Here is a 20,652-nt window from a genome sequence, read left to right on the forward strand (position 1 = left end):
AACTTTCTATTTTAAATACCATTAATGATGTTGGTGTCCCTCAAGGTCCGCTATTGGTGTCCCTCAAGGTCCGCTTCTATTTTTAATTTATATTAATGAGAGAAGACAAAACTTCGGGGTCAACATAACCCCTTAGAGTCCAGAGGAAGAGTTGTAATATTCCCCGGTGGCATATAATGTTTTTATGGAAGAGGTAACTTCTTTTCCGCAAAGTTTGCAGGAAAATATTAATCTTGCAATTCTATTTGGAGATGACACAGCTATATCTATTAAAGCGAGGGATTCATCTATATTAATTGAAAATTTTATAATAACTGTTGATCCAGTTAATCAATGGTTTGTTTCCAATAATTTAGTACCGAACTTTACAAAAACTGAATTCATGGTTTTTGGTCGTTCAAGACGTCCCATTCGACAGACTTCTTGCCATGAGTTTCAGGTTGGTGAGCATAAAATCCTTAGAGTCCAATCATATTGTTATTTACGAGTTTTTCTTGATCCCCCTTTGTCACTCCAAAATCACATTGATCATTTAAGAGCTCAATAGATTGGGTCGATGTATCGTGTGAAAAACATTTTCTATTTTCTATATTATAAACAATTTGCCACTATTTAATTGCTTCTTATTTGAATTACTACACAATTGTTAGTCTTAATACCATTTTGACGCATAACCAACCCTATTGTGCTTCAAAATAGGGCAGTGGGAATACTTGGAAATTTTTTACATCGACCTTCAAAATTTGAAAATTCATCAAAAACAAAAATCATATTCTTTTTCTGAAATGTGTTGTATTTAAAACATATACGAACAATTATTATTTCTATACGGGATTTTCAGATACAAAACCCCAATAATAATTACTGATTGAAAAAAATAAAAAGAATATTACTTACTTATTTATTGAGACTTTTTTTGTGACGGGTTATAAGTAAAAAGATGATGATAATGAGGATTTCTACAATAATCTCTGCTGATTTCGTACCCTCTTTCGGCTCGTCAGTAGTCTGGAACATACATGATTCTTTTTGTAAGTGTTGAACAGTCAAGCTATTCATCCCGTGTTGGGATGATTCCCCACGCCCCTCCTGTCCAGCATTTATTCATTTCTTTGTGCGCCCTTTTGATGTTATTATGACAAGATGTATTATTTCCCTTATTTGTCGCACTATGTGTTTACCCCAACTTTGCAAGCTCTGCTCCCCGTTGGGGGGGGGGGTAATATATTTTTGGTATCTTTAAATGAACCATAAAACACTTATACAGTTAACCATTCATGGCCCAATATTGTGCCGATAAGGTATACCCAGTATACCCCATCTGTCCTTAGGAAATTTAACTTCTTTCTCCATTCCTGTAATCAACCAATGGCGGATTAGCAATCAGGTGCAAGGAGAGATTAGCACCAATTAAAAGAACAATAATTCCAAAGACCTGCAAAATATTAAGTTGTATTAAAGTATTTTTTTGGGGGGGGAGCGGGGGCTTAGGGCCTACAACTAGATAAAACATCCTCTTTCAACGATACTGATTTCAACAGGGTACAAAATGCACACCTCACTACTAAATTGTATCACCAAAGCCTCAGTTTTAAACACGATATCTGCATACTTTGAGCTTTTGTCCATAGGGCTGATGGGATTGCATCCGGAGGCGCGTGGAATGCTCATAGGATTCTGAAAGTATGATACAATGCCAAGTAGGAAAGGTGGTTATACTGCGATCTGTTATAACCCTTAAAAAAGGCACACCAGACTTTCGAATTTAACACCCAAAACTCCATTTCTACTACTCCATTTCTAAAACTCCAGGTATTATCAACAAAAAGAACTTAAAATTTTTTTTATTTACATTTTTGAGGGGGGGGGGGAATTTTAAACTAGCAAATAAGCTGACTTTGCAAATAAGTTGTCACCTAGCTCCGCTTGATCAAGCCTTCGAGCCTCGCAAATATAGTATGGCACCTCTCTTGGCTCATTACACTTGGCAGTTTGGATCATTAGCCCTCGAAAATACACCATCGAGTCACTAGGGCAATACTCGGGCCTTCGACCCTTGTACGTTTGTTAGTAATACGTCACAAATCCGTACGTCACAAATGTACGTCACATATGTCACAAATGTAATACGTCACAAATTTACGTTTGTTAGTAATACGTCACAAATCCGTACTTCACAAATGTACGTCACATACGTCACAACTGTAATACGTCACAAATGTACGTTTGTTAGTAATACGTCACAAATCCGTACGTCACAAATGTACGTCACATATGTCACAAATGTAATACGTCACAAATGTACGTTTGTTAGTAATACGTCACAAATCCGTACGTCACAAATGTACGTCACATACGTCACAAATGTAATACGTCACAAATGTACGTTTGTTAGTAATACGTCACAAATCCGTACGTCACAAATGTACGTCACATACGTCACAAATGTAATACGTCACAAATGTACGTTTGTTAGTAATACGTCACAAATATGTTTTATTATTTAAAATTATAGAGTAACTTACGTGGATAGGAGACATGTATCTGGAAGCTCCTTAGTCCATTTTATTTCCCCGTTTTCTGACACTTGAACACCAGATATAACGCCAGAAGCTTTTTTGGCTGTAATGTAGTACATGGTTTCCTTGTTTCTTCTTCCTCCAAAAGGCCGGAATGGCAAATTGCCAGTAGCGACATGATAAACTGTAACTCCTATTGACCAAAGGTCCACTGTTGCTCCAAAAGTTTTTCCTACAGGTTTTCTCAAAACGGCCCTCTCGTACATGTCTGGATGCTGTAATTGAAGGATTAATAAATGACAGCAGTGGTGTTCATGTACCCCTCTAGATTTTTTGCCCCCTTCCTAGATTTTGAAGTAGTAGTTTTTAAGGGTATTTTCATCAAAACACGTGCATGTCACTGCATTTGAAACTGAAAGGCCAGGAAACAAGGGCAGGGTTGTGAATGTGCCCCCCCCCAGAGATTTTGAAGATAGTTTTTTTTAGTATTTCCTTTTGAAAATGGCTTTTTTGTATTTTCACGGAAAAAATTGTAAAACAACAAATTTACCCCCTCATAAGATCAGCATATAAAGGTGCAAGATTTGCAAAAGGGTGGCAACAACAACAACAAACAGTGCAACACCACTTCATTCCTCAATCAACGCTCTGTGCAAATATGGTTAGCTTCTGTAGGAGTTGTGCCTAAGTGCTTCCCCTCCCCCTAATGGTCCCCCAAAAGGAGTTGTCCCTCCCCCTAATGCTTGCAAATAACTCTAAGCTACGTCCAAAAATTTTATGATTGCGTTTGGTGATAGAAGCTACTTCCGGAAAAGATACCCAGGTTGGTTAAAGATTCTTTTAAAGATATCTAATAAAGGATATCTTTAACCAGGTTGGTTAAAGGTATGCCAGAAGCACCCAGATTAATAACATACAAAAACAAACACATACGACATAAACATTAAAGTACCAAGGACATCAACATCACTTTTACCCCTTTAAATACCAAGGACATCAAAATAAAAACAGTTTCACCCCCCTGTTTTTGTTCATAACGCAATGGGTCGATTTTCCCCGTTACAATAGGCTACATTAAAAAAAATATATTTTTCACTTTCAAAGCTCAAATATATACGTCTCTTGTTTTTCATCATTGTGACTGGGCCAAAGAGTGACTGTATGAAAATGAGCAAATCTGATCTGTTTAACCGTTAACGTTTCCTAATGCTTTGGGAAAAAAAATTTTGCAGTAGTTGGTTCAGTCATTCTTCCATTCAGTCGATACTCCTATATGGTAAAAGGAAGAAACCGGTCGAAGCCAGAAGATTGATGTTAAGAATCCAGACAACATATCAAAAGATATTTCTTTTCAAAAGTTTTTTGATCCGGTATTAAATATGAAAAAACAAGTTTTTTCAACTGAATTATTTACAGGTTTTTATCAAAACAAACATGAATTTTCCACATGAAGGAGGAGGGTCGTCCCTTCCTCAACCCTCACCCGTCAGCTAAAATTTAAAAAAATTTTAAAAAATCGTCTTATTTCAATTCAACAGCCCGTGTTTTAGGAGTCATTCTTGAAGGATTGGGCCAGACAGTCAAACTTTAGCGTAAGGAGCGATGATTGAAGAAGGGACAGTTCCCCTCATATACGGAATAATTTCTGTTTGTTTTAATGTTGTTCCTTACTCTCAGTTGAAAAAACCCGCTTTTTTACTTAATTTCTGATCGCTTTTAAAATAATATTTATAATAATATAATAATATTATAATATTATATATATATATATATATTATATATATTAATATTATATATTATAATATTATATAATATAAAATTATAATATTATATATATATATATATATATTAAAATTATAATATTATAATAATAAATTATAATTATACCAGGAAATTCACCTCCCCTTTCCGTGAAAAAGTTCCCCTTAAAAATCTCTCCCAAAAAAATTTCCTTGGGCGAAAAATTCCCCCCACCCCCTACGGATTTATGGTTAGCAATAGCTAAACACATTTAACAAGAAACAATTGCCACAAGAGTTCACTAGTAGTGAGATACAACGCTTGGAATTTGAACTACCAAATGCTTATATTTTGAAAAGTCGACGACACTCAGTAGACAGAAATATAGTTTTATATTTGAAATTTATGAATGACACGACGCCTTGGCAACGAATGACGGCAACATGATTACATATAGGATTGACGAATGGCGATATTACGATGGGTAGTTTTGGTCCATTACCGTCAATAACAAAGGTTGCCATGCAATCCTAAACGATTTTTCGTTTCCAAAAATTGTACAACTTGGCATGGATGACAATTAGTTTTTAAACTTACACCAGAGTCAACGTAACCATCGATCTTTTCCGCACTGTTTTTGGAAATCGAATAATCAGCCAAATCTCTGCTGTGAATTGGTCATGTCAGAGCTGTGATTTGACCCCATTGGAGGAAGCTCTTACGAATAAGTAATACGGTAACCATCCAAAGATGAATGATTCCTTGAAACACAACCAGCCGTGGTAGTCTTTTGAATGAAGTTGGTTTTCATTGGCAAATGAAAATCTTCAAATTTTGATAGAAAAAATCAGAAAATCAGAATTTTGAAAGAGAAAAAAATCATCTGTTTCTTTTACAGCCGGTTCAAATTCCAAAAGTTGGATTGCCCACCCTAAAATATAAAATAAAATGAAAATTCTAGATACCCAATTCCCATAATACTTGAATCAAAATCAAGTATTTTGCAGTAAGGCATCATGACATGGCTAATTTTAGAAAAAAGCCAAGACAGATAGTCCGAGTAACTGAGAGGCGAATCTGGGATAAGCCCTTTTTAGGATTGTATAAAAAATGATGTCATTTCATTTGTTGAAAGATGAGTCTATCTATCATCCATCCAGGGTTCCTAGGGTAAAACTAAGGTAGATAGTCATAGAATTAAGGGATGAAAGACTGGATTGATTTTGGGTTGTCGCGTGACGGACAATGTCTACTGGACTTGTATGCAAGTCCATCTTTTTCAAGCCAACGATCTTTTTTTTTTTTTTTAAACCAACATTCTGCCTTGAAAGAATTTTTAATAGGCTTCTAAATTAGACTAACTTGGATGATTCCTTGAAACACGAATCCAAAGCTGCCATTCATACAATTCTTGCCCAAACAATCAAAATTTAGTATGAACTTGGGTTGACCGTGTGGGGTATTTTCAAGCCAACCCTGCCAGTCATTATATTGATGTTGGGTTTCATTCTCCAACAAGAATCTCCAAAATTTATAACAATTTAAAAAAAATATTAAGCAATTTTTGTACAGCTGGTTCAAAATCGATGTAGATAGCTTACCCTATGCTATGAATAAAATAAACAATTGTGGTACAACCTTTCGTCAGCATGTCGATTCTTTTTTTTTACAACCACGATTCTTTTCTATTTTTTTTAACAGACTTAAAAATTAAACTAGCTAGTTTACCAAATATTATCAATATATTTACCATTATATTACCAATATTACCAAACATTACAAATATATCTAACAAATATTACAAAACATTACCAGTATATTCACCAAATATTATTAAAACATTACCAAATATTCTTCAGTGCCATAGAGAGAGACAAACTGCTGATCATCTTCCAGTTCGCGAGCTGCTCCGAAATCCGTTAGCTTGTATATCATTTTACCATCCAACGAAACGAAACGCATTATATTACCAGGCTTTAGGTCTCGATGCACTAAATTTAAATCTCGCAAGTGTTTCATACCAGCAGCTAAAATCCAGTAAAACAACAATTAAAGATCGTTCACACGCTAAATATTAAACTGTCAACGTTGTATGGATGGCATTACTGGCATAGATGGCACGATCATCTTTTAGTTCACGAGCTGCTCCGAAATTCGTTAGCTTTTATATCATTTTACCATCCAACCAAGCGAAACGCATTATATTACCAGGCTTTAGTTCTCGATGCACTAAATTTAAATCTCGCAAGTGCTTCATACCAGCAGCTAAAAACCAGTAAAACAACAATTAAAGATCGTTCACACGCTAAATATTTTGTTTGTTTTTATCGTGTGTAAATTATTGAAAGAACAAATATAAAAAGAATAAATATCCGTAATAAATGGATATATTCATAGTGGATAGGTTTTCAAAAGTTATTCTGACTTAATAAGTCGAGTTCGAATCTTAAATAACGGCAACGAACAACGTTAAATAACGAAGAGCAGTTCGCTTTAATTAAAGTGATTTCAGTTCGATATTGCAACATTTTCTTTTTTAATTTTTTTTTTGTCAATCACTATTTCAATTCATAAACAGCTACTCTGAGAATGTATATGGTTGAGGCAGCTACAATTTTCAAGCCTGTATCAAACAGTTCGTGTAAATAAGCTGTAAGTAAGGAGCGACTCAGCACAATAGTAACCTAAAATCTAAAAAGCAGAATTTTGATAACAATAGATGCATCAAAAGAATTGGATTGCTATGCTGATTCAGAATATATAAAATTCATTAAGATTAATGTTACTCATCAAAAGCAATGAACCTGAGAAAATTTTCCTGATTTTCGAAAAGAGGGGAAACACTCCCAAAAATTCAAGCGATCTAGACGAAAATCCCACAAACAGATTCAGAGTATTAGGGAACCAACTGTATATGTTTCATGCTCCTATCTACAAAAATGTAAAAAAAATTATTTTTTTGCCAGAAGAAAGATCGAGGATCCGTGTTAATTTCTTGGTTTTTGTTTTAATTTTCCCAGGGGTGGCCGTATCGAAACAATGATCCAAAAAGATCGACACAGAGCTCGTTTGAACGGAAATCAAAAGTTCTAGTGCCCTTTTTAAGTGACCGAAAAATTGGAGGGCAACTAACCCCCTTCCACACCCATTTTTTCCTCAAAGATATTTGATCAAAATTTCAGCATAGTCATTTGATGCTGAATCAGAATAGTTGAAAGACCCATCAACTATGCTTTTGGTCATGATATGTCCTTCCATAGTTCCTGGGGGTATTTGCTCATACTATTCACACATAGTATTTGTTACTGAGAAATATACGAAAATTTTACAGTGTATTTTTCCGTGGGGAGGGGAGGGGGGTAGATTTCCGACAGGGAGAATTTACAGTGGGGAGAAAAGTTTCCGTGGAGAATTTTCCAGAAGAAATGTTACATGGAGAGAGGGAAGTGGATTTCCTGGCATGACTTAAAAAATAATCAGATTTTAAATTTTAAAAAAAAGTATTTTAACTGAAAATAAGGAGTAAGATTAAAACTTAAAATGAGCAGAAATTATTCTGTATATACCCCTTCCTCAACCCTCACTCTTTACGGTAAGGGGCGCTGATTCTTTAGGAAAGACTGCTCAAACAAAAGTGACGTTGATTTTGAAAGAGAAATATTAAAAAAAAAAAAAACTTTGGCTCATAGAAATTAAAAGGCTTCGAGATAGGACGTAAATGCAACAATTCTTTTATTACAAATTACAAAATAATTACAAATGTATTTTGCTATAAAAAACAATTTACTATAAATTATAAATTACTATAATTACTTTAAATTAAAAAATTTATAAGTTAATCCAGCCCGCTTCCCATCATGCGAGCAACATTTTAGCTCACGTGTTATACTATTCATTTTTTACCCTCTACTGCATTGGTTAGTAATAGGCTATTGGACCTACAAACAGTAGCAGTCCACCACTATATAACATCACTATTATGCCAACACTATATACCATAGTATCAATGTCGTATCCAGGGGAGGTTACCGGGTTTGACCCCTCCCCAAAAAAAAGTCCCACTCGTGAAACAGTAAGAAAAATGTGGTATAAACAAAGTTTTCATGCGTTTTGTAAAGTTCCCCCCCCCCCTCGAAACAAAATATTGGATACGCCCTTGCCTAGTATCCTATAAGTCTTGGGTTTACAATCATATCATCTTGTATATAGCCTAAAGATGCAGTTTTATGTCAAAAATTGCATTTTGTTACAATACTATATTCTGTTGATTGCAAAAGGCACTAGACATTACGACTTACTTTCAAACGAGCCCTAAAACAGCTCTCTATGATGTTCCAGTGCTCCGCTAGCGGTGAAGAAAAAGAAGAAAGAAAAAAAGGATATATTGGTGCTGCCCAAGCGGTGGTGTTCAAGGTGGGGGGAGCTTTAACTTTCCTGTGTGGGTTTTCAACAATGGAGATTCCAATGGTGCAGTTTTCATTTCGATCCTACACCATTTTGAAGAGGTTTCAGCCCATCTTTCCAAATTCCTGTAAAGTTGTTTTCACAATGAACTTTTACCATTAAGAATAACCGAAACCATAGTTACCATTCCTGCTAGGACACGTTCTGTGGATAAAAAATAACAGATTGCCCAAGATCGTCCTTGTCGGACAACCGTAAAGGGCCAAACGAAAAGCGGGTGGTCCCCTATGGTGTGGAAGGATGTCATAAGGAAAGATTCCAGGGAGATTGGATGTTCTTTGGAAGGTGTAAAGAGTGAGGCTTTGAATAGATTGAGATGGAGGAGTGTAAGTAGCTGTGTTGCTCTCAGGCAGCTTGGTGCTGCAGTGAGTTTGTTAGTGTGTAGTAGTAGTAGTATTCCTGCATCAACTTCAAATGGCAATTCTTCCTCACTTGACACTTTTTCTTGTTTTTTTTTAATAGCGTTCTTAAATTTTTAGGCTACTATTGGCCGTGGTTCCTTCTTTACTATGGTTGTTCCTTCTTCTATGGTTGCCCCTAACGAGGCAACCATAGAATAATAAGGTTTGCCACCTTACCATCACTTGGGTACTATGTTAACTAATGGGTCCTTTTATGACCAAACACCGTCGAGGCTATAACTAGATTATTGTACATACATAACCGTAGCAGCCTATTACGATTGCTATTCTTTTTCATTATGCTCAATTGGTCTAAATATTTTGAGGGTAGGGTAGGCAAAGTATATATAAAAAAAGGAGGCAGTGACTTAAAAGCTTTGAAAATTAATTCTTGATAAAGTAGACTAATTTATGTAAAGATTTTTTTTTATTTGCATACATTTGATTTATCAATAATAAAATAATACATATAAACGATAAAATTGTCATATATTTATACTATAAATAACTTGTACAAATACACATTTATATCCAAATTTATAAATAAAATATCTCATTTATAAGCAAATTAGTTCATAAATAAAAAATATTTTACGAAAACATGTAAAAAATAAGAAGGAAAATAAGAATAACGGTGTCATTACAAGCTTATAGTAACAAAAAGTTTAAAGAATGATAAGAAAAATAAGAAAAAAGATGAAGAAAGAGTAAAGATAAGAGCAAGATGAGAAAAAAAAAATCATACCTAGGTGCTCCAGGACCAAAAGGAATTCATCTTCTGGCAATCCACAGCTGTTCTCAGGGTCGTCTAGAATATTGAACAGGCTACCGCCAGTACATAATTCCATAACTATAACTTTCCCTTTGCCTTCCTAAATAGTGGAATGGGAAATTAGTAGATGTAATTCATTTTTTTTTTTTAAATCCCACCTCCTCTCCTCTCGTCGAGTTTCAAATTTTCTTTAAAAATATCTCATAATTTATCTAATGTCACCTACTCTTTTCTTAATAAAAATAACTTCTTCAAAAAATTTAAATTATTAAGGTATAAAAATTATAGTAGGTATAATTCATGAAATGAATTATGAAATGAAATGAATTAGTAGGTATTATTAATGAAATGAACTATGAATTGAAATGAATTAGCAGATATTATTAATGAAATGAATTTTGAAATGAAATGAATTAGTAGGTATTATTAATGAAATGAAATGAATTAGTAGGTATTATTAAATTAGAAATGAATTGCGAGTACAATTCTTTTCTATTTCATTCTTTTCTTCTATTTATTAAATTTTATTCCTATGTTTAAGGGACCACTCCAAGCAAGCGAAGGCTTAAGGAGGGCTAGGTTTTTTGAATAAACCCCTTACATAAGTAAAAAAAGAAAAAGGGAAACTAGATTATAGATTAGAATATAGATTATATAATTGAAATAGATTGTAGATTAGAATATAGGCAGTTCAGTTCTATTATAAATCCAGGCAATATTTTGACATTTCAAAGTGTCGGCATCGTAACACAGAACTGTTAAGATGGTTAGTTCCCATTTGGAGATGACAGATGAGAATATAAGCAGTTCAGTTTTATTATTATTCCAGGCAATATTTTGACATTTCGAAGTGTCGGTATCGTAACACAAAACTGTTAAGATGGTTAATTCCCATTTGGAGATAACAGATGAGAATATAAGCAGTTCAGTTTTATTATCAATCCAGGCAATATTTTGACATTTCAAAGTGTCGGTATCGTAACACAAAACTGTTAAGATGGTTAATTCCCATTTGGAGATGACAGATGAGAATATAAGCAGTTCAGTTTTATTACTATTCCAGGTGTCGGTATCGTAACACAAAACTGTTAAGATGGTTAATTCCCATTTGAAGATGATAGATGAGAATATAGGCAGTTCAATTTTATTATCATTCCAGGCAATATTTTGACATTTCATAAGCGCCGGCATCGTAACACAAAACTGTTAAGATGGTTAGTTTCCATTTGAAGATGATAGATGAGAATATAGGCAGTTCAGTTAAATTATAAATCCAGGCAATATTTTGACATTTCAAAGCGTCGGCATCGTAACACAGAACTGTTAAGATGGTTAGTTACCATTTGGAGATGACAGATGAGAATATAAGCAGTTCAGTTTTATTACTATTCCAGGTGTCGGCATCGTAACACAAAACTGTTAAGATGGTTAATTCCCATTTGAAGATGATAGATGAGAATATAGGCAGTTCAATTTTATTATCATTCCAGGCAATGTTTTGACATTTCAAAGCGTCGGCATCGTAACACAGAACTGTTAAGATGGTTAGTTCCCATTTGGAAATGATAGATGAGAATATAGGCAGTTCAGTTTTATTACTATTCCAGGTGTCGGCATCGTAACACAAAACTGTTAATATGGTTGATTCCCATTTGGAGATGACAGATGAGAATATAGGCAGTTCAGTTTTATTATAAATCCAGGCAATATTTTGACATTTCAAAGCGTCGGCATCGTAACACAGAACTGTTAAGATGGTTAGTTACCATTTGGAGATGACAGATGAGAATATAGGCAGTTCAGTTTTATTACTATTCCAGGTGTCGGCATCGTAACACAAAACTGTTAAAATGGTTAATTCCCATTTAGAGATGATAGACGAGAATATAGGCAATTCAGTTTTATTATTATTCCAGGCAATATTTTGACATTTCAAAGTGTCAGCATCGTAACACAAAACTGTTAAGATGGTTAATTCCCATTTGGAGGTGACAGATGAGAATATAAGCAGTTCAGTTTTATTACTATTCCAGGTGTTGGCATCGTAACAGAAAACTGTTAAGATGGTTAGTTTCCATTTGAAGATGATAGATGAGAATATAGGCAGTTCAATTTTATTATCATTCAAGGCAATATTTTGACATTTCATAAGCGCCAGCATCGTAACACAAAACTGTCAAGATGGTTAGTTCCCATTTGGAGATGATAGATGAGAATATAGGCAGTTCGGTTTTATTATTAATTTAGGCAATATTTTGACATTTAAAAGTGTCGGCATCGTAACATAAAACTGTTAAGATGGTTAGTTCCCATTTGGAGATGATAGATGAGAATATAGGCAGCTCAGTTTTATTATAAATCCAGGCAATATTTTGACATTTCAAAGTGTCGGCATCGTAACACAAAACTGTTAAGATGGTTAGTTTCCATTTGAAGATGATAGATGAGAATGTAGGCAGTTCAATTTTATTATCATTCCAGGCAATATTTTGACATTTCAAAGTGCCGGCATCGTAACATAAAACTGTTAAGATGGTTAGATTCCCATTCGGAGATGACAGATGAGAATATAGGCAGTTCGGTTTTATTATCAATCCAAGCAATATTTTGACATTTCAAAGCGTCGGCATCGTAACACAGAACTGTTAAGATGGTTAGTTCCCATTCGGAGATGATAGATGAGAATGTAGGCAGTTCAGTTTTAATATCAATCCAGGCAATATTTTGACATTTCAAAGTGTCGGCATCGTAACATAAAACTGTTAAGATGGTTGATTCCCATTTGGAGATGACAGATGAGAATATAGGCAGTTCAGTTTTATTATCAATCCAGGCAATATTTTGACATTTCAAAGCGTCGGCATCGTAACACAGAACTGTTAAGATGGTTAGTTACCATTTGGAGATGACAGATGAGAATATAGGCAGTTCAGTTTTATTATTAATTTAGGCAATATTTTGACATTTCAAAGTGTCGGCATCGTAACACAAAACTGTTAAGATGGTTAGTTTCCATTTGAAGATGATAGATGAGAATATAGGCAGTTCAATTTTATTATCATTCCAGGCAATGTTTTGACATTTCATAAGCGCCGGCATCGTAACACAAAACTGTTAAGATGGTTAGTTCCCATTTGGAGATGATAGATGAGAATATAGGCAGTTCGGTTTTATTATCAATCCAGGCAATATTTATACATTTCAAAGCGTCGGCATCGTAACAAATAACTGTTAAGATGGGTAGTTCCCATTTGTAAATGATAGATGAGAATATAGGCAGTTCAGTTTTAATATCAATCCAGGCAATATTTTGACATTTCAAAGTGTCGGCATCGTAACATAAAACTGTTAAGATGGTTAATTCCCATTTGGAGATGACAGATGAGAATATAGGCCGCTCGGTTTTATTATAAATCCAGGCAATATTTTGACATGTCAAAGCGTCGGCATCGTAACAAATAACTGTTAAGATGGTTAGTTACCATTTGGATATGATAGATGAGAATATAGGCAGTTCGGTTTTATCATTAATTTAGGCAATATTTTGACATTTCAAAGTGTCGGCATCGTAACATAAAACTGTTAAGATGGTTAGTTACCATTCGGAGATGATAGATGAGAATATAGGCAGTTCAGTTTTATTATCAATTCGGGCAATATTTTAACGTTTCAAAGTGTCGATATCGTAACACAAAACTGTTAAGATGGTTAGTTTCCATTTGAAGATGATAGATGAGACATGAGAATATAGGCATTTCAGTTTTATTATCATTCAAGGCAATATTTTGACATTTCAAAGGTCGGATCGTACAGAACTGTTAAGATGGTTCGTTTCCATTTGGATATGAAAGATGAAAATATAGGCAGTTCAATTTTATTATCAGTCCAGGCAATATTTTGACATTTCAAAGCGTCGGCATTGTAACACAGAACTGTTAAGATGGTTAATTCCCATTTGGAGATGACAGATGAGAATATAGGCAGTTCAGTTTTATCATCAATCCAGGCAATATTTTGACATTTCAAATTGTCGGCATCGTAACATAAAACTGTTAAGAAGGTTAGTTCACATTTGGAGATGATAGATGAGAATATAGGCAGTTCGGTTTTATTATAAATCCAGGCAATATTTTGACATTTCAAAGTGTCGGTATCGTAACACAAAACTGTTAAGATGGTTAGTTTCCATTTGAAGATGATAGATGAGACATGAGAATATAGGCATTTCAGTTTTATTATCATTCAAGGCTAGTTTTCAAAGGCTAGTTAAGATGGTTAGTTTCCATTTGGATATGAAAGATGAAAATATAGGCAGTTCAATTTTATTATCATTCCAGGCAATATTTTGACATTTCAAAGCGTCGGCATCGTAACACAGAACTGTTAAGATGGTTAGTTCCCATTTGGAGATGACAGATGAGAATATAGGCAGTTCAGTTTTATAATCAATCCAGGCAATATTTTGACATTTCAAATTGTCGGCATCGTAACATAAAACTGTTAAGAAGGTTAGTTCACATTTGGAGATGATAGATGAGAATATAGGCAGTTCGGTTTTATTATCAATCCAGGCAATATTTTGACATTTTAAAGTGTCAGTATCGTAACACTAAACTGTTAAGATGGTTAATTCCCATTTAGAGATTATAGATGAGACTAGAGGCAGTTCAGTATTATTATCAAGCCAGGAAATACTTTGACATTTCAAAGTGTCGGCATCGTAACAAAAAACTATTAAGATTGTTAGTTCCCATTTGGAGATGACAGATGAGAATATAGGCAGTTCGGTTTTATTATCAATCCAGGCAATATTTTGAAATTTCAAAGAGTCGGTATCGTAACATAAAACTGTTAAGATGGTTATTTCCCATTTGGAGATGATAGATGAGAATATAGGCCGTTCGGTTTTATTATCAATCCAGGCAATATTTTGACATTTCAAAGTGTCAGTATCGTAACACAAAACTGTTAAGATGGTTAATTCCCATTTAGAGATGATAGATGAGAATAGAGGCAGTTCAGTTTTATTATCAAGCCAGGAAATATTTTGACATTTCAAAGCGTCGGCATCGTAACAAAGAACTGTTAAGATGGTTAGTTTCCATTTGGAGATGATAGATGAGAATAAAGGCAGTTCGGTTTTATTATCAATCCAGGCAATATTTTGACATTTCAAAGTGTCGGTATCGTAACACAAAACTGTTAAGATGGTTAATTCCCATTTAGAGATTATAGATGAGAAAAGAGGCATTTCAGTTTTATTATCAATCCAGGAAATATTTTGACATTTCAAAGCGTCGGCATCGTAACACAGAACTTTTAAGATGGTTAGTTTCCATTTGGAGATGATAGACGAGAATACAGGCAGTTCGGCTTTATTATCAATCTAGGCAATATTTTGACATTTCAAAGTGTCTGTATCGTAACACAAAACTGCTAAGATGGTTAATTCCCATTTAGAGATAATAGATGAGAATATAGGCATTTCAGTTTTATTATCAATCCAGGAGATATTTTGACACTTCAAAGCGTCGGCATCGTAACACAGAACTGTTAAGATGGTTAGTTTCCATTTGAAGATGATAAATGAGAATATAGGCCGTTCGGTTTTATTATCAATCCAGGCAATATTTTGACATTTCAAAGCGTCGGCATCGTAACACATAACTGTTAAGATGGTTAGTTCCCATTTGGAGATTATAGATGAGAATATAGGCAGTTCAATTTTATTATCATTCCAGGAAATATTTTGACACTTCAAAGCGTCGGCATCGTAACACAGAACTGTTAAGATGGTAAGTTCCCATTTGGAGATGACAGTTGAGAATATAGGCAGTTCAGTTTTATTATCAATCCAGGCAATATTTTGACATTTCAGTGTCGGTATCGTAACACAAAACTATTAAGATAATTAGTTCCCATTTGGAGATGATAGAAGTGAATATAGGCAGTTCAGTTTTATTATCAATCCAGGCAATATTTTGACATTTTAAAGTGTCGGTATCGTAACACTAAACTGTTAAGATGGTTAATTCCCATTTAGAGATTATAGATGAGAATATAGGCATTTCAGTTTTATTATCATTTCAGGCAATATTTTGACATTTCAAAGTGTCGGCATCGTAACAAAAAACTGTTAAGATGGTTAGTTTTCATTTGAAGATGACAGATGAGAATATAGGCAGTTCAGTTTTATTATCATTCAAGGCAATATTTTGACATTTCATAAGTGTCGGTATCGTAACACAAAACTGTTAAGATGGTTAGTTCCCATTTGGATATGATAGATGAGAATATAGGCAGTTCAGTTTTATTATCAATCCAGGCAATATTTTGACATTTTAAAGTGTCGGTATCGTAACACTAAACTGTTAAGATGGTTAATTCCCATTTAGAGATTATAGATGAGAATAGAGGCATTTCAGTTTTATTATCAATCCAGGAAATATTTTGACATTTCAAAGCGTCGGCATCGTAACACAGAACTGTTAAGATGGTTAGTTTCCATTTGGAGATGATAGATGAGAATATAGGCAGTTCAATTTTATTATCATTCCAGGCAATGTTTTGACATTTCATAAGCGCCAGCATCGTAACACAAAACTGTTAAGATGGTTAGTTCCCATTTGGAGATGATAGTTCAGAATATAGGCAGTTCGGTTTTATTATCAATCCGAGCAATATTTTGACATTTTAAAGTGTCGGTATCGTAACACTAAACTGTTAAGATGGTTAATTCCCATTTAGAGATTATAGATGAGAATATAGGCAGTTCAATTTTATTATCATTCCAGGCAATATTTTGACATCTCAAAGTATCGGCATCGTAACAAAAAACTGTTAAGATGGTTAGTTTTCATTTGAAGATGATAGATGAGAATATAGGCAGTTCAGTTTTATTATCATTCAAGGCTAGTTTCAAGGCTAGTTAAGATGGTTAGTTTCCATTTGGATATGAAAGATGAAAATATAGGCAGTTCAATTTTATTATCGTTCCAGGCAATATTTTGACATTTCAAAGCGTCGGCATTGTAACACAGAACTGTTAAGATGGTTAGTTCCCATTTGGAGATGACAGATGAGAATATAGGCAGTTCAGTTTTATAATCAATCCAGGCAATATTTTGACATTTCAAATTGTCGGCATCGTAACATAAAACTGTTAAGAAGGTTAGTTCACATTTGGAGATGATAGATGAGAATATAGGCAGTTCGGTTTTATTATAAATCCAGGCAATATTTTGACATTTCAAAGTGTCGGTATTGTAACACAAAACTTAAGATGGTTAGCTTCCATTTGAAGATGACAGACGAGAAAATAGGCAGTTCGGTTTTATTATCAATCCGGGCAATATTTTGACATTTCAAAGTGTCGGCATCGTAACACAAAACTGTTAAGATGGTTAGTTCGCATTTGGAGATGACAGATGAGAATATAGGCAGTTCAGTTTTATTATCAATCCAGGCAATATTTTGACATTTCAAAGTGTCGGCATCGTAACATAAAACTGTTAAGATGGTTAGTTCCCATTTGAAGATGATAGATGAGAATATAGGCAGTTCAATTTTATTATCATTCCAGGCAATATTTTGACATTTCATAAGCGCCAGCATCGTAACACAAAACTGTTAAGATGGTTAGTTCCCATTTGGAGATGATAGTTCAGAATATAGGCAGTTCAGTTTTATTAGCAATCCAGGCAATATTTTGACATTTCAAAGCGTCGGCATTGTAACAAATAACTGTTAAGATGGTTAGTTCCCATTCGGAGATGACAGATGAGAATATAGGCAGCTCAGTTTTATTATCATTCCAGGAAATATTTTGACATTTCAAAGTGTCGGCATCGTAACATAAAACTGTTAAGATGGTTTGTTCCCATTTGGAGATGACAGATGAGAATATAGGCCGCTCGGTTTTATTATAAATCCAGGAAATATTTTTACATTTCAAAGCGTCGGTATCGTAACACATAACTATTAAGATGGTTAGTTACCATTTGGCAATGACAGGTGAGAATATAGGCCGCTCGGTTTTAATATCATTCAAGTAAATACTTTGACATTTCAAAGCCCCGGCATCGTAACAAATAACTGTTAAGATGGGTAGTTCCCATTTGGAGATGATAGATGAGAATATAGGCAGTTCAGTTTTATTATCAATCCAGGAAATACTTTGACATTTCAATGCGCCTTTATCGTAACAAAAAACTATTAAGATGGGTAGCTCCCATTTGGAAATAATAGATGATAATATAGGCCGCTCGGTTTTAATATCAATCAAAGCAATATTTTGATACTTCAAAGCGTCGTCATCGTAACAAAGAACTACTAAGATGGGTAGTTCCCATTTGGAGATAATAGATGAGAATATGGGCAGTTCAGTTTTAATATCATTCAAGCAATTTTTTTATACTACAAAGTGCCGCATCGTAGCATAAAACTGTTAAGATGGTTAGTTCCCATTTGGAGATGATAGATGAGAATATAGGCTGTTCAGTTTTATTATCAATCCAGGCAATATTTTGACATTTCAAAGCGTCGGTATCGTAACACAGAACTGTTAAGATGGTTAGTTCCCATTTAGAGATGATAGATGAGAATATAGGCAGTTCAGTTTTAATATCAAACAAGTCAATATTTTGACATTTCAAAGCGTCTGCATCGTAACAAAAAACTGCTAAGATGGTTAGTTTCCATTTGGAGATGATAGATGAGAATATAGACAGTTCAGTTTTATTATCAATCCAGGTAATATTTTGACATTTCAAAGCGTCGGCATTGTAACACACAACTGATAAGATGGTTAGTTCCCATTTGGAGATGATAGTTCAGAATATAGGCAGTTCAGTTTTATTATCAATCCGGGCAATATTTGACATTTCAAAGTGTCGGTATCGTAACACAAAACTGTTAAGATGGTTAGTTCCCATTTGGAGATGATAGATGAGAATATAGGCAGTTCAGTTTTATTATCAATCCAGGCACTATTTTGACATTTCAAAGTGTCGGCATCGTAAGACATAACTGCTAAGATGGTTAGTTCCCATTTGGAGATGACAGATGAGAATATGGGCAGTTCAGTTTTAATATCAATCAAGTCAATATTTTGACATTTCAAAGTGCCGGCATCGTAACATAAAACTGTTAAGATGGTTAGTTCCCATTTGGAGATGATAGCTGAGAATATAGGCAGTTCAGTTTTATTATCATTCAAGGCAATATTTTGACATTTCAAAGCCTCTGCATCGTAACACAAAACTGCTAAGATGGTTAGTTTCCATTTGGAGATGATAGACGAGAAAATAGGCAGTTCAGTTTTATTATCATTCCGGGCTATATTTTGACATTTCAAAGTGTCGGCATCGTAACACAAAACTGTTAAGATGGTTGATTCCCATTTGAAGATGATAGGTGAGAATATAGGCAGTTCAGTTTTATTATCAATCCAGGTAATATTTTGACATTTCAAAGCCTCGGCATCGTAACACAAAACTGTTAAGATGGTTAGCTCCAATTTGGAGATGATAGACGAGAATATGGGCCGTTTGGTTTTAATATCAATCCAGTCAATATGTTGACATTTCAAAGTGCCGGTATCGTAACAAATAACTGTTAAGATGGGTAGTTCGCCTTTGGAAATAACAGATCTGAATATAGGCAGTTCGGTTTTTTTAGCAATCAAGGAAATACTTTGACATTTCAAAGCGTCGTCATCGTAACAAATAAAAATTAAGATGGTTAGTTCCTATTTGGAGATGATAGATGAGAATATAGGCAGTTCAGTTTTAATATCAATCAAGTCAATATTTTGACATTTCAAAGCGTCGGAATCGTAACATAAAACTGTTAAGATGGTTTGTTCCCATTTGGAGATGATAGATGAGAATATAGGCTGTTCAGTTTTATTATCAATCCAGGCAATATTTTGACATTTCAAAGCGTCTGCATCGTAACAAAAAACTGCTAATATGGTTAGTTTCCATTTGGAGATGATATATGAGAATATACACAGTTCAGTTTTATTATCAATCCAGGTAATATTTTGACATTTCATAAGCGCCAGCATCGTAACACAAAACTGATAAGATGGTTAGTTCCAATTTGGAGATGATAGTTGAGAATATAGGCAGTTCAGTTTTATTATCAATCCGGGCAATATGTTGACATTTCAAAGTGTCGGTATCGTAACACAAAACTGTTAAGATGGTTAGTTCCCATTTGGAAATGACAGATGAGAATATAGGCAGCTCGGTTTTTTTATAAATCAAGGAACTACTTTGACATTTCAAAGCGTCGGTATCGTAACACAAAACTGTTAAGATGGTTAGTTCCCATTTGGAGATGATAGATGAGAATATAGGCAGTTCGGTTTTATTATCAATCCAGGAAATATTTTGACATTTCAAAGCGTCGGCATCGTAAGACATAACTGCTAAGATGGTTAGTTCCCATTTGGAGATGATAGATGAGAATATGGGCAGTTCAGTTTTAATATCAATCAAGGAAATATTTTGACATTTCAAAGCGCCCGCATCGTAACAAATAACTGTTAATATGGGTTGTTCCCCTTTGGAGATAATAGATCAGAATATAGGCAGTTCTGTTTTATTAGCTATCAAGGATATACTTTGACATTTCAATGCGTCGTCATCGTAACACAGAACAATTAAGATGGTTAGTTCCCATTTGGAGATGATAGATGAGAATATAGGCAGTTCAGTTTTAATATCAATCAAGTCAATATTTTGATACT

The 20,652-nt window shown here is 34.3% G+C and overlaps 1 protein-coding gene across 2 annotated transcripts in view; it reads right to left on the minus strand.

The window, feature by feature from the left end:
• The window catches only part of IKKepsilon (I-kappaB kinase epsilon), an 89,232-nt gene that overhangs the window by 50,333 nt on the left and 18,247 nt on the right, over positions 1-20,652 (minus strand). For both annotated transcript variants that reach the window (XM_089106363.1, XM_089106364.1), the window contains exons 4-6: positions 9,870-9,996; positions 6,105-6,286; positions 2,526-2,794 (exon numbers count right to left, since the gene is read on the minus strand). In XM_089106363.1, coding sequence (XP_088962489.1) covers positions 2,526-2,794; positions 6,105-6,286; positions 9,870-9,996 — 578 coding nt within the window. The remainder of the gene's footprint in view (positions 1-2,525; positions 2,795-6,104; positions 6,287-9,869; positions 9,997-20,652) is intronic.

Source organism: Artemia sp. Qi Xiang Cuo, chromosome 20 (assembly GCF_049724085.1).
Source record: "Artemia sp. Qi Xiang Cuo chromosome 20, ASM4972408v1, whole genome shotgun sequence".
NCBI lineage: Eukaryota > Metazoa > Arthropoda > Branchiopoda > Anostraca > Artemiidae > Artemia > Artemia sp. Qi Xiang Cuo.